Here is a 13,827-nt window from a genome sequence, read left to right as displayed (position 1 = left end):
ATGGGTGAAGGAAAAGGGGGCATTTAGAACTTTGTACTATTAGAAAAGAGAGCTAAGACCCCCATAAATATATATTGGGAAGCTGAACTGATGGAATAAAAAATATGTAGATGTGCATGTTAAAACATTATGGCATAGGAGTAATGAATAGGACAGGTGCGTGACAGCTGCCACTCTTGCGCATAAGCTGGTAGATATATGTGGACCTGACGGGACGAGGACTGCTCACCTGCAGATGATATCTTACGTATAAAAAATCAGAATCTAAAAAAATCAAGTACACATTTGTCTTAAAGAAGCCCTCCCACCAAGTTTATTGATTCATTGAATGTGTATACGTGCATGTAATGTAGTGTGGGTGTATTAATATACTTACCTGCTGCCGCTCTCTCCTCTGCTTCTCAGTGACATCACCGCTCTGCCGACTTCTGGTTCTCGCTGCTCTCTGCATGACCCGGAAGTGACTTTTACAATGTAAACCTATGGAACATCAGAACGAGGCCCCCCACAGGCTTTCATTGTAAAAGAGACTTCTGGCTCACGCAAGGAGTGAGCCGGATAGTCACAATTGGGTGACATCACTGAGAAGAGGAGCAGAGCTGGACACTGGAGAGAGTGGCTGCAGGTGAGTATAATAATACACTCACACTACATTACATGCATAAACACACATTTAATAAATAAAAAACTTAGTGGGAGGGCTTCTTTAATGAAACTGTAATAAGTTCAGATGCAAACACAATGGGAAACAGCATAGAGCAATATAAAAAGCAAATAGTGTAAAGCAAGTGCAAAAATCCTACAGGGAGTAGAGAAGACGGTTCTGAAAAATGGTGTTCAGAAACGCTTCGCTGCGACTGAGGACATTAATGATGGTAAAAGCGGCGCATTTAGGGGGTCCCCAGTGTTTGTATGGATTGTGAGGATGAGCAGATTCGGCTGTGCACCTGCTGCCATTGTCTTGTGATTCTGCGCTGTACATATTCCAGGTACCAGATACTTATTGTTCTTATTGTTCACATTCGTTCTCGAGCTACTTCTTGGAATTGGTAGCTGAGGGAATCTCCACTTTTCTCCACATCATTTTATAGATTATTTCCTCTTTGAAAACTGAATCCAAGGAAACCGCAGTTCTCAAATAGTTGTGTTTGTCCTTCCTCTAGGATTCCTCCAGGGTGATGAAAGCAAAGAGCTTTTTTTTTTCAGAAATTCTAATTTTTGTATTGTAATAGGTGAAAATTCACCGCCTAAATTGAGCTTGAAGTTCCCTACGTGTAAACCATAGGTTATTTTGAGGCGGTCAAAAAATCATGAGTTTTCTAGTGGAAATGAGCCTTATTTGAGGAGTTTTTCGTTACTGAAAGTTTTAAAGAGGTTTTCTTAAGCATTCTTTACAAGCGTTTTTTTTAGTTTTCTGTGCATAGTTTGGAGCAGATTTCATTAGGAGCTTCTTGAAAGATGTGACGTGCATTTTTTTTTTTTTTCATACCAGGCATTTTTCAAAATTTAGAACAGAAAAAAAGCGCTCAAAAGACAACATACTTATGAACAGCAAGGTGGTTTAACAATAGAAATAAATAGGAAGAGTCTTTCCAGCTTTTTTTGAATGTGTTTTTTTTTCCTCAAGCATTTTTTTTAGAGAGGAGCCGCTCCAAAAAGAACTTAAAAAAAAGTGTGCACATAGCTTTGGTGTGTGTGTACACAGTAATTTTGCTTTGAGTTTTTGGAGTGGAAACTGTGTAAACGTCAACTTTTTTTGTGGAGGATGTGGAATGTGACACTGTAGTGTAATCAGTATGAGGCCTCCTGACTTTTCTTGTTCCTGCCATCCATATAATACAAGCCTTGTATGGCACAGGACCACTGAGTCTAGTGATTGGCTGCAGCGGTGAAGTGTAGACAGGATGTCATTGCTCCTGCAAGATACACAAAGGGTGTGGCAGCAGATTTACTGGTAACTATAGGAGGTATTTGAGATTCTTGTATTTTGGTTTTTTTTTATCTTTTTCAACTGTTTTTTTTATCATTTAGACAATTTTCTTTTAGATCTTAAAAAACCTTTTAGGCTACATTCCCACGATGAGCTTTTGGTTCGTTTTTGACGCTGCATATTTTTTACTGCATCACAGTTCCAGCAAAGTGAATGGGATTTATAGAAATCTCAGTCTCAATATCGAGTTTAAAATTCGCAACATTTCAATTTACCTTGTGGGTACGCTGAGTTTTCTGTGCGGATTTTCCCCATAGACTTGCATTAGACACGAAAAATCCGCAGGTAAAAACACACACATGGGATTTTAGTGCATTTCTGCTGCGGAAATACATCAAAGACACATGTAATCCGCACCTAAATATATCAATATTGTTTTGTCAAAGCCAAATACCAGGTATATAAAAAAAAGCAGCATTATTTAAAGCATGACAAACCAGCAAGAGACAAAAAACGCAGCTTCATAAACGTGATAAAAACGCAATGAAAAATCGCAAGTAACCTAATTAAAATAATAGGTGAAGAAATTCTGCAGCGTCAAAAACTCACCAAAAGTTCAGTGGCAACGTAGCCTTAGGGCTCAATCACATACTAGTTTTTGCATCTGTGTGTTTCAAAGATAGCACTTGTACCCAGAATAGCCAAAGGGTTCATTCACATGTCTGCGAATTTTTGCAGTCCGTGAAAAATCACAGAAACCTATCCGATGTTGATCCAAGTTTCAGTCAAAGCAAAGTGGCAATGCAAGTCTATATGTCCATGATAAAATCGGACAGCACTTGGATGTAGTCCGATTTTTACGTAGTGTTAGAAAGGAGAAGGTGGAGAAACTTTTTTTATTTTTATTTTTTTCTTTCTCATCCAAAAGAAACTGATGAAACTTGGACCAAACGCTGATGGTAAAAACTGACTCTGACCAAACGCTGATGGTAAAAACTGACGCTGACCAAACACTGATGGTAAAAACTGATACTCTGACCAAACGCTGATGGTAAAAACTGACACTCTGACCAAACGCTGATGGTAAAAACTGACACTCTGACCAAACGCTGATGGTAAAAACTGACACTCTGACCAAACGCTGAAGGTAAAAACTGACTCTCTGACCAAACGCTGAAAGTAAAAACTGACACTCTGACCTAACGATGATAGGAAATAAAAAAAACACTGATAAAAGTCGAACAGATTTTCTTGTACAAGCAAATCATTGACATCAGAATGAGGCCTTAATCTGATTTCTATAATAAATATGGTTTTCAATGATTCTCTTAAATCCATGATATAGTTTATCTTTAGTTTATCTTAACTCCAACTCTGCAACTTGATGCTTCTTCATTAGGGCTATTGATTTCTGTGCCACTATGCTGGCCCGGTACAGAAACATTGATTTCATCAATGGCACTTACAGAGAATAAATGTGTCACAGATTCTGAGCCTTTCTTGGAAAAATTAATCAAAAGCGGAATATTTTGTTCTTTTTGATGGTTCACATGCACAACATGAGACCCCTACTGCTTGTTGTACCCAGCACTTTTGTAAGGTCGGAGTCTTAGTTGATGTTTAATTTTTCCAAAAAATGACTAGCGAAGGAGTCCTATTCATAAAGTTAACAGTCCCCTACAAGTGGGGATAACAATTAAGAAATGATCATGTTAAAGTCTTTGTAATCCACTTGATGACCAGCTCCATAATAGTGAGGTTCAGCCAGGGCCTGCAGAGAACCTTCGTCCGTGACGTGGATCAAAAACGGACATGTTTCTGTGATTCGTTTGCGGCTGCATGCACTGCCAAAGAAACGGTCATGTGAACAGCACCTTAGATTATAATGGGAACGTTTTCTGTGCATGGAAAACATGAAAAAAATATGTAGATGACAAATAGATGTCTGATTGCCCCTTTAGTAGTAGGAACCGGGCTGGAATACCCAGGTGCAGTCCTGCTCTAATGACGGAGATGAGAGAAACCTCTGATCTTCATTGTTTCTCCCCTTGTAGGTCGTGATCAAAGCAGATTAAAGAAGAAAGTATGGGATGTATGACATTGGGTCACAGGGATACCTGGTTATGCAAACTATACCCGGACAACCCTGGATCTACGGAAAGACCCCAGGCCTGTCTATTCAGGATTCCTGTTCTTATGACATACTTAGGTCTATATAGGTATATTATTATGTAAAATTATAATTATGAAATTCAATTGCAAATAAAAAAGTATTGCTCGAAAAGGTTACAAAGCCGCAACTAATATTGAGTAATGCCATAACAACCTACTCTGGAAATGCATCACCCAAAATATTACCAACAGGAACAAAAAAAAGTCTAGGAAAAAACACAGCCTCATCGTAAAATACAAAAAAATGTTATGTCAGACGGGTTAAATGAAAAAGAAAATCTAATCTGTATAAGTTATTATTATGCTTTCTTTATATAGCACCATCATATTCAGTAACGCTTTACAGACATTATCACCGCTATCCCCATTAGGGCTCACAATCTAGATTCCCTATCATTAGGAGTGTAGGAGGAAACCGGAGCACCAAGAGGAAACCCACAAACTCCTTGCAGATGTTGTCCTTGGTGGCATTTGAACACAGGACCCCAGTGCTGCAAGACTACAGGCTAACTACTAAACCAATGAGCTGCCCATATATAGTACAGTGCTAACCACTGAGCCACTGTGCTACCCTATATAAAGTACAGTTCTAACCACTGAGCCACTGTGCTACCCTATATAAAGTACAGTTCTAACCACTGAGCCACAGTGCTGCCGATATATAGTTCAGTTCTAATCACTGAGCCACTGTGCTGCCCTATATAAAGTACAGTACTAACCACTGAGCCACGTTGCTGCCCATATATAGTACAGTTCTAATCACTGAGCCACCGTGCTGCCCTATATAAAGTACAGTGCTAACCACTGTGCTACCCTATATAAATTACAGTACTAACCACTGAGCCACCGTGCTACCCTATATAAAGTACTGTACTAACCACTGAGCCACGGTGCTGCTGATATATAGTACAGTTCTAATCACTGAGCTACCGTGCTACCCTATATAAAGTACAGTACTAACCACTGAGCCACGGTGCTGCTCATATATAGTACAGTTCTAACCACTGAGCCACCGTGCTGCCCTATATAACGTATAGTGCGAGCCACTGTGCTACCCTATATAAAGTTCAGTTCTAATCACTGAGCCACTGTGCTGCCCTATATAAAGTACAATACTAACCACTGAGCCACGTTGCTGCCCATATATAGTACAGTTCTAACCACTGAGCCACTGTGCTGCCCTATATAAAGTACAGTGCTAACCACTGAGCCACTGTGCTGCCCATATATAGTACAGTTCTAACCACTGAGCCACTGTGCTGCCCTATATATAGTACAGTTCTAACCACTGAGCCACTGTGCTGCCCTATATAAAGTACAGTGCTAACCACTGAGCCACTGTGCTGCCCATACAAGTTTTTAAGATGTTAAAAGAAATGGGCTGCGCTTTCTTTTGCCCCAGTGAACCCTATAAAGAACAGACTTCTTTTTAGGAATTCTTAAAGGCAATGCCCAGTGGATTATCCTTATGATTTTTGGCTTTCTTATCCTTTTCTGGGACCCTTTCCCTCCCCCTATCCCCATCATTATAGACACGTAGTTCCCTTAGCGGCCACCTTGGCCATGCCAGTCACATGATATATATCATTTTACTTTTGTCTTTTTCTACATTTTATTTTAACCTACAAGTACAACATCAGTGTCTTTTCTAACAACCTCGCTTGTTTCTCCCCTCCGCTCTAATCATATCTGAATAAGATGAAAAGAGTAATTAGGAATTAGTCTTTATCCCGACCAAATCTAGTCACTTGCATCTAACAAAGTGAAATGGATAACGGGAGCCAACTGTTCGCCCAGCATATGCCAGAATACTTTGATGCCGATGCCAAAAAATGAAACCGCAATGTAGCTGGATATTGGCTGGCACCGTGATCTGCTCGCAGAAATGTTCTGTGTGTCAGATGTGATTGTGTCCGGAGCTAGTGATGGGGCATTACTTCCAAGAGCGGTCAGGGATCCTGGACAATTACATGAACGTGAACATTTGCTCTATATCCATTTTCATTTATTTCTTTTTTTTCTCTGCCATGTAACCTTTTACTATAATTCTATACATTTGCAAAACCCTGTTTCTCTCTTAAGCTGAAATTTCATTACCTATAATCACGAGGATAATACGATGACCAAATAAAAGCCGAGTCTGAATACCAGAATAGCAGGTATTATATAAGGCCTCTGTTTCCTACACTTCTATACTATCGTGTTTCCCCGAAAATAAGACCGGGTCATATATTATTTTTTGGTTACAAAAAAATTCGCTAGGGCTTATTTTCAGGGCATGTCTTATATTTTTCCACTCCACTCAGGGTTATTACAGTCATTTATATGTTCATCGTACCTTTCCTTATTTATTTGTTGTACGTGGTGCCATGTACTGGCTAAATATATAAAGTATTTATATTTTAATTTACATTTTTATATGCATTATTCTCTATCTACTGTTCACCCCCAAAAGAATCACACTTAAAAGACCCTAAACAATAGAGTTGGCAAGTGAATGGGCTCTCATGCAAGTCTGTGTCGCTGTCAGGTCTCCCTGTATTCCAAAGCAGCTGGCTCCCCCTGCTGGCTGGAAGCAGTATCTCTCTCGTGGATTTAGTGAGAGTGGAGTGATACTGGTACCCAATCTGTGTGCAATGCAGCTGGAACGGCAAGGGACCTGACAGCAACGTGGATCTCTGTGCGAGAGTCCATCCACCGTCGGCACTTGACAGATTGCGAGCTGTAATTGTTTAGGGTCTGGTGAGTGCAATTTTTTTTGGGGGGGGAGGGTGGAGACTGCTTTATTTTGGGGATGTCTGCTTTCTTTAAGTAAGGGTCCTGCTGTACTCTTTACCCTTTTTTAGCTGCTTGGACACCTTGCCTCATTGAGCCACAATTAGGGCTTATTTTTGGAGTAGGGCTTATATTTCAAGCATTCCCCCAAAAAGGCCAAAAATTCTTGCTAGGGTTTATCTTCAAGGAAACACGGTACATGTCACCAAAACATCAAACATATACATCAGACATAGATAGCATCATGGCAGTCAGTATAGCTTTGCCACGCCAAAGTGGTTTTCTCAAAATCAAACTGTGTATCGCGGAGTATTCGACATGAAGTACGTGAAAAATACTGAGTCTTGGGCACTAATGGTTGGAGAAGTCCAGATGGAGCACAAAGAGGATTCAGCGGGATGTAGAAAAATGAGTATTTTAGTGTTAAAAAGTGCTCAAAATGTATAAAACCAACAAACGGGCATAAAGTGGAAAGTTGAGAGTCCGTGCAACACGTTACCACGACGGACCGGTGTCTTCATCAGGCATTTTGTTACCTAGTCCTTGGTTGAAATATTTACACTAGGAAGACAGGAAGTTTGCTAGGTGCAGTGATCCCTGACCAAAAAAATAGGAAAAACAATATATAAAAAGTCAGAAGTGAGATTCAATCTCGTACTGAGATATGATTGAAGGGGTCATTCACTTTTAAAGACTTTATTTTGAATACTTTAATGCATGTAAATGGGGCTAAAAATCATTTTTGCAATTTGGTTTCATTAAAAATTTTGCTGCAGAAAGAGTTTACTGAAAATCCATCAGTCGTTCCTCTATGATAGGGAGTTTGTCTCTTTTATCTGTCTTTGGCCTCATTCACATGTACGTGACAAACGGACAAGTGCTATCCATTTTTTTTTCCCACGGATAACACACCTATCTATGATTGTCCATGGGGCCGTTCACATTTCAGACTTTGTTGCTCGGACCGAGTGGTCCGCTCAAAATCGCAGCGACATACCTGATATTTACCCGACTGTCAAATCAAAATCAGCAACGCAAGTCTATGGGACAGTGAAAAAATGTGACAGCACTCAGATGCCATCCATGTGCTGTCCGTTATTCACTGACAGATGGGAGAAGGGGGAGAAACGTTTCTTTTCTTCTAATAGAACTCTGATGAAAACTCAGTCCGTTTTTCTCGTACGTCTGAATGAGGCCTTTTTCTGAGCTTTCATCGGCTGATTTCTGACCACATCAAAGTTGAGTGTGATAGGAAACCTAGAGTTGTAAAAGCAAAACAGTGCAACATATTTTTTTTATAAAACTCTATTGCAAAAATAACTTTTAACCCTAAATACATACATTTAAATAAAAAAGATGTCCCCAAAGATGGGTAATCCCTTAAAGTAGACTTGTAGTTGGTGTGCCACGACACAGTATGTATACACAATGGTAATTTTGAAAAGAAATTGTTGCACAAAGATAAAAAGGTGGAATCTTTATGTGCTCCTCACATGTACAATATAGCGTTGCAATCATGGCATTATAAAATGTCATTTACTAAGGTGTTTCAATATGAAGTCTCCTTTTGTTCACGATATGAATGGAATTATTTAGTGATTTCATTTAGGAGTTAAAATGGGTTCTGGCCACTTCCTGCCTACACAGCTGCTGGGCTTGTCACAATGTATCAGTTGCAAAGCTCAGATGCTGCTGCTCCTGTAAGCTGTAAGAACCCTGTAGTTCCTGGATGCAATTGTAGAAGAGACTGTATATCACTGGGGGGATGGTCATGAGCTATCATTATGGTAGGACATGCTCAATGGTGCTAAATCAATGGTTGGTTTTCTTCAGTCTCTGAAATTCGGACACAATAACAATCCTGATGAGATTTACAGTTATGGACAGCCAGGCCCCTCCTGTTCTTCTAGACCACCCCAGAACCCCAGAGTGGAGCAGAGACGTCATCGGTTCTTACTAACAGACATGGGTGAACCAGTGCATGTGCAGCTGCTTCTATTTCTCCGGAACGATAGGCCGGGTGTTATTAGCCCCCTTAACCTGATACAAATAAGCCCCTTTACACACTGTTCGATCTACGTATTCTTTAGCTGAGTAAAACAAGCTGCTGGCTGTCCCCGAGCCCCAAGGACTTTTCAGCCCAATCTGTTCCATATGACGGCAGTGAAAAATACAGAAGGGAGTACGGACTACAATGTGTTTCTGAGAATCCAAACACAGTAACATTTCAATTATTATAATTGATCAAAGGATGTTTGCTCAGAAATTGAATTGGAATGAATTAGGGCCGACATTGATTTGGCAACTGTTTCCATCTCCGCTGGCAGGAGCACAAAGGAAATGCTGCTTTTGGGAGAGCGTTACTTGGATGGCCTTTGTTGTCCTGAGCAGATTCCCCTGCAGCGGCCTAAGTGCATCTCATGTAGTTTATGGCTGCAGAACTACAAGTCCTCAGCTGTCCGGCCTTGCTGGCCTGTTTTTATATAGGACTTGCAAATTACACACTCATAAACCTAGTTCCGGACGTTGCTGATTTTTTGCAGGGATGAAAAGTCCAGTTTCTATGTTTCTAGGTGAGGTCAAGTAGGGATTTCCTATTCTTAGCAGTATTTCATAGTGTGATATTTGCAGCTGCCGTTTGAACATTGTGAGTGCAGACACTGAACAATGCAGCTCTCTCTTCCTCTTCTACAGCACGAAGTCCCAGCGTGATCGCAATACCAAACCGCAACATGTTTGCACCCAACTAATCAGATTTTAGTCTTTTTGCACATGAAGGAAACTTGCCTTTGCAAGTCTTTTTCCCCACTTAACAAGCTTTCACAATAATATTCAGTTGACAAGCACGAGCCACTGCCAGGTTAGGGGATAAATTGATGTTTTCCTTTTAAGAAAGCCTTAATAATTTACCAAATAAAATCACCAGATTCTCCAAGATTGATAATTTGTACAGCGATCATGATGAAGAGTGTGCTGATGTAAAATGCACCAAAGTCTGGGGCTTGTGCCTCCTTTTGAACTTGGCACAACTTTCAGCTGCCGTTTGCCACCTCAAAGAATTTGTTGGTTTCTCTCCCCCTCCTTGTCTGACAAAGTCTCATCCACTTTTCAAAAAAATGGGCGTAAAAATGCCCAAAATATCAAATCATGCAAAATTACTAGCCGCCCAAAAACTGGCAAAAATTGCTTATTGCACCAGAGCCATAAAGCTCCATTCAGATGTTATTCTGCAGCTTTTCCTAGACCTGTTTCTCTGCTATCCATTCCTGTTCCATGTGCATATTTAAATTCGCAGGGGAGCATTGCATGGCCTAGAAGTCATGGCATGGTGGCTCAGTGGTAAGCAAAAATGCTTTGCAGCAGTGTAGTCCTGGGTTCAAATCCCACCAAGGAGAACATCTGCAAGGAGTTTGTATGTTCTCTCCGTGTTAGCGTGGATTTCCTCGGGGTTCTCCGATTTCCTCCCACACTCCAAAGACGTAAAGATAGGGAATTTAGATTGTGACCAATCTATGGGGACAGTGATGCTTATGTCTGTAAAGCGCTGTACCAGATGGCTGCTTGTTTGAACTTCTTCCAGGGTCTGTGTTAGGTAATTATTGACCAGAAGGGTTAATATGACACACAGATGAGGAGATGGTCAGGGTAATTAGTAGGCAGAAGTTTGGAGACTGCTTCACAGTACAGATATTAGATCTCACCGCAGGGATCCTGTAACACTGTAGGAGATGAGTCCTCTCCACTAGAACTTTCAGGTAAACCTCTCCACCACTAATATCACAAGATCAGGTCCAACCTGACAGAATACATCACCTACATAACTTCCAGAATCTTATCTTTTGATTTTATCCATTTCAGGAAATCCTCAAGAATGAACAGTTAAGAAAGGAAATAAGCACGAAAGGAGAGCAATTTTTGAAGATTGATGGGGCCACGTCACACACCGAAGGCAAACATGAAGTCGAGACCATGAGAACTCAGATCAAAGGACACGCTTCTGCTCCAGTGTACGAAAAACCAGCCCCAACTAAGGAACCAACCAGCACCGCAAATACATTTGTGCCTGGATCGTGGAACCCACAGAAAAAGTAGCAGGAACAGATGATATTAGGGCTTGTTGTTGCAAGTCTACATTATCTCTGAGGGTTTTGGGTTTTTTTGCTCTAATTTCTCTTGCTGGAATCTATTCCCATGTGTTAAGAGGCCTACAAACAATATGTAACAGATCCTTCAGTCTCTGATAACCAGAGACAAGGAACCATAATTAGAGAACAGTAGTGCAACTAAGGGGCTTAAAAATATAGGAAACAATAAGGAAGAAAATTCAGAATAAAGACCAATGCTCCATTTACTGTCTATGGGAGTGGTGGTCACACATGCTTACTCCCGCACCATTCACACAGGGGGCTTTGGGACCCCAATTCTCATAATCAGTGGGGTCATAACAGTCAGACCCCAGCAATCATACATAAATCATCTATCCGGGAAGTCATTCTTGTCCGACCAATAGCTAAGATGTAGGACCCGTAAGTGCTATAACTATACAAAATACATCATTTCCGATCGTTGTCGCTTCACTTATTTTTAGATACAGTATTTGCTGATGGTGAATGAAAACAGTTGTAAGCTGGCCATAGGCTTAAGATATTTATCTGCAGACCATTGGCAGATCATATCTTCTGACTGTCTGTAGTGGCCATACACAGAAGATTATTAGCTTAAGCTGGTGATTGGTAATACACAGGTTGAGCGATCATTAGTTATCAATGGGCAGAGAGGAGAAAGCTGCTGCCAAACACAGCTCAGCAGCTCATCTCCTTTCACATCATCCATTGGGGCAGAGTCAGGAGAGACACCCCTACCGAAATCAGAGAAGATTTGAGTGTCTTTTGTCTAATGTGAATAGGTGCCTATAACTAGGCTGGATCTTCTGATCTGCAGATTAATGTCTGTCTCATGTGTATGAGCAGTTTTTCCATAAACCAGTTCCAAACTAATGGATAACCGGCCCTGAGAAGTGTCTACTGTTGCATCCAGGCTATGCAATACTTCATGAGCTGAAATAAGGCAGTGATGACATTTATACAGTGCTGTATGATAAGCACTTCATCAGATTTCCCTGTCAATTCCCCGAAAAATGGGATTCAGACGGAGCCACTTTGGACTCTGTTCCGACGGTGTCCATCATTAGCCAAACACAAAAGCGACTATGCCTTTATGTTGGCTTACAAAAGATAAACCCCTCCAGAACAGAGGCTAAACGGGAGTCCAAAGTGGCTCCATTAGGGGGATCCATCTTCATCCTGTTTCTTAGACGGAAACCCAGACGCACTCCTGCATAGAGCAATGTAGAAGGCTGGTTTCACTCATCTGGGAACTTGGTCCTTACTTTGTCGGAACACCAGGCTTGATGGCCGGGTCTCCTCACCAGAGGTATAGGAATATATGAGGCAGGCAGCTCAGGTCAGGAGCCACGATGGTCGGGCTAGGTACCCGATCTGGGCAAGCACTGCGTTTCACAAATGTGTAAGCGACCCAATAGAGAAGCTCTCCTACTAACCTTGTTATTGCCTGGACATGTATATGTAGTGTAAGTGCGGTAATGTACTCACTGATCACGGTCTTCCCTGGTTTCCAGCACCACTCCAGTATTCTTCTGGGTCACGTAACTGTTATTCCGACTTACAGTGTAAGTCTATGAGGCCTCATAGGTTTTTATGGGGCCTAGATTGTAAAAGTGACTTCCGGCTCACACACATAGATCCCAGTGTGATTTGTCACAATAGCGCCATGTCACCCAGAAGCAAACTGGATCAGATGGCGGTCTGCGAGTATATTACCCACTACATATAGAATCACGCAGGATTAAGCAATAAGAAGTTTGGAGGTAATGTGGCTTCACGTAGCAGCAGCACAATTCTCTGTGGTAGATTTCCACCAGGTTTCAGTCTGCAGTCAAGGATGGCAGGACATAGCTTAGGATGAGCACAATTGTATTTACTTCTCAGCAGGACTAAGTCTGTACTAGTTCAACAGAAACTAAAGGATGAAAATTCTCCCTACTCTCAGATGTCAAATATTGGGCCATACATAGTCCACTAGGGCTGGGAATATACTGGACTTCTTGGTCCACAATATTTCTGTATTGCAGATCATTGCACAGGATCATGTCCTCTGTTGTACATAAAAATAACCCCCAATAGTGAATCCATCCTAAGGACTGAGAAGCCAGCCATAATACTCCTCATCTACGTGCCCATACAAGCCCTTTCGCTTTGTCGTACCGCTGCCATCCCAACCTCTGCACAGAATAACCAGACATAAAGTTGTGGTAATGATTAAAAACTACAGATTCTTTTTTTATTTTTAAAGAAGCAAATAAAGCTGTACATATGTGTTTAGACTGAATGAATTACTTATAAAATATGCCAAAATCTGTCACTTATCTACTGGGAATTTATCCATGTGACTGAGCAGAATCCTAATTAGAGAGCAGACTCTGTATACTGTATCCTGCACACTCCAGCGAGTCCAGGAAGAACTTTTAAAGGTAACTTCTCAATTTAAGAAACATGTCGGTGGGGCCTAGGAGCTAAGACCCCCCACTGATTGCTATGAGATGATGAGAAAGCAGCTCGAAGAGACGAGCCTGCCCTGGACCGAGTGTTTGGTGAGGGTGTATGAATCCTTATATCGCTCGTTCTGGTGACAGTCAAACAGAACAGAAGGAGTACGTCTCACATTTCAGAATAAGCTGTTCTGTGTACATCTCTGGTCATTATGTATCCTACATTATTTTGCAATTTCCTCTCCCCAACAGGCGCTGTTCACGAGACGCTGCAAAAACTTTTTGTGTACCGTTCATTTCTTTTTCTCCATCCACTTCTATAGACAGCAGATGTAATTGGAACCCATACTGAAGACAGACCTGTAGCCAGATTGGAGCAATT

At 41.2% G+C, this 13,827-nt stretch overlaps 1 protein-coding gene across 2 annotated transcripts in view; it reads left to right on the top strand.

The window, feature by feature from the left end:
- Window positions 1-13,322, top strand: part of NDUFAF2 (NADH:ubiquinone oxidoreductase complex assembly factor 2) — a 109,305-nt gene extending 95,983 nt beyond the window's left edge. For both annotated transcript variants that reach the window (XM_073680263.1, XM_073680264.1), the window contains one exon: window positions 10,736-13,322. In XM_073680263.1, coding sequence (XP_073536364.1) covers window positions 10,736-10,969 — 234 coding nt within the window. In that variant the 3' untranslated portion in view covers window positions 10,970-13,322. The remainder of the gene's footprint in view (window positions 1-10,735) is intronic.
- The last annotated feature ends 505 nt before the right edge of the window (window positions 13,323-13,827 follow it).

This window comes from Phyllobates terribilis, unplaced genomic scaffold (genome assembly GCF_046119375.1).
Source record: "Phyllobates terribilis strain yellow unplaced genomic scaffold, ASM4611937v1 Scaffold_1__5_contigs__length_1240528914, whole genome shotgun sequence".
NCBI lineage: Eukaryota > Metazoa > Chordata > Amphibia > Anura > Dendrobatidae > Phyllobates > Phyllobates terribilis.
The sequence above is the reverse complement of the archived record's forward strand: the minus strand, read 5'-3'. Positions and strand labels throughout refer to the sequence as shown.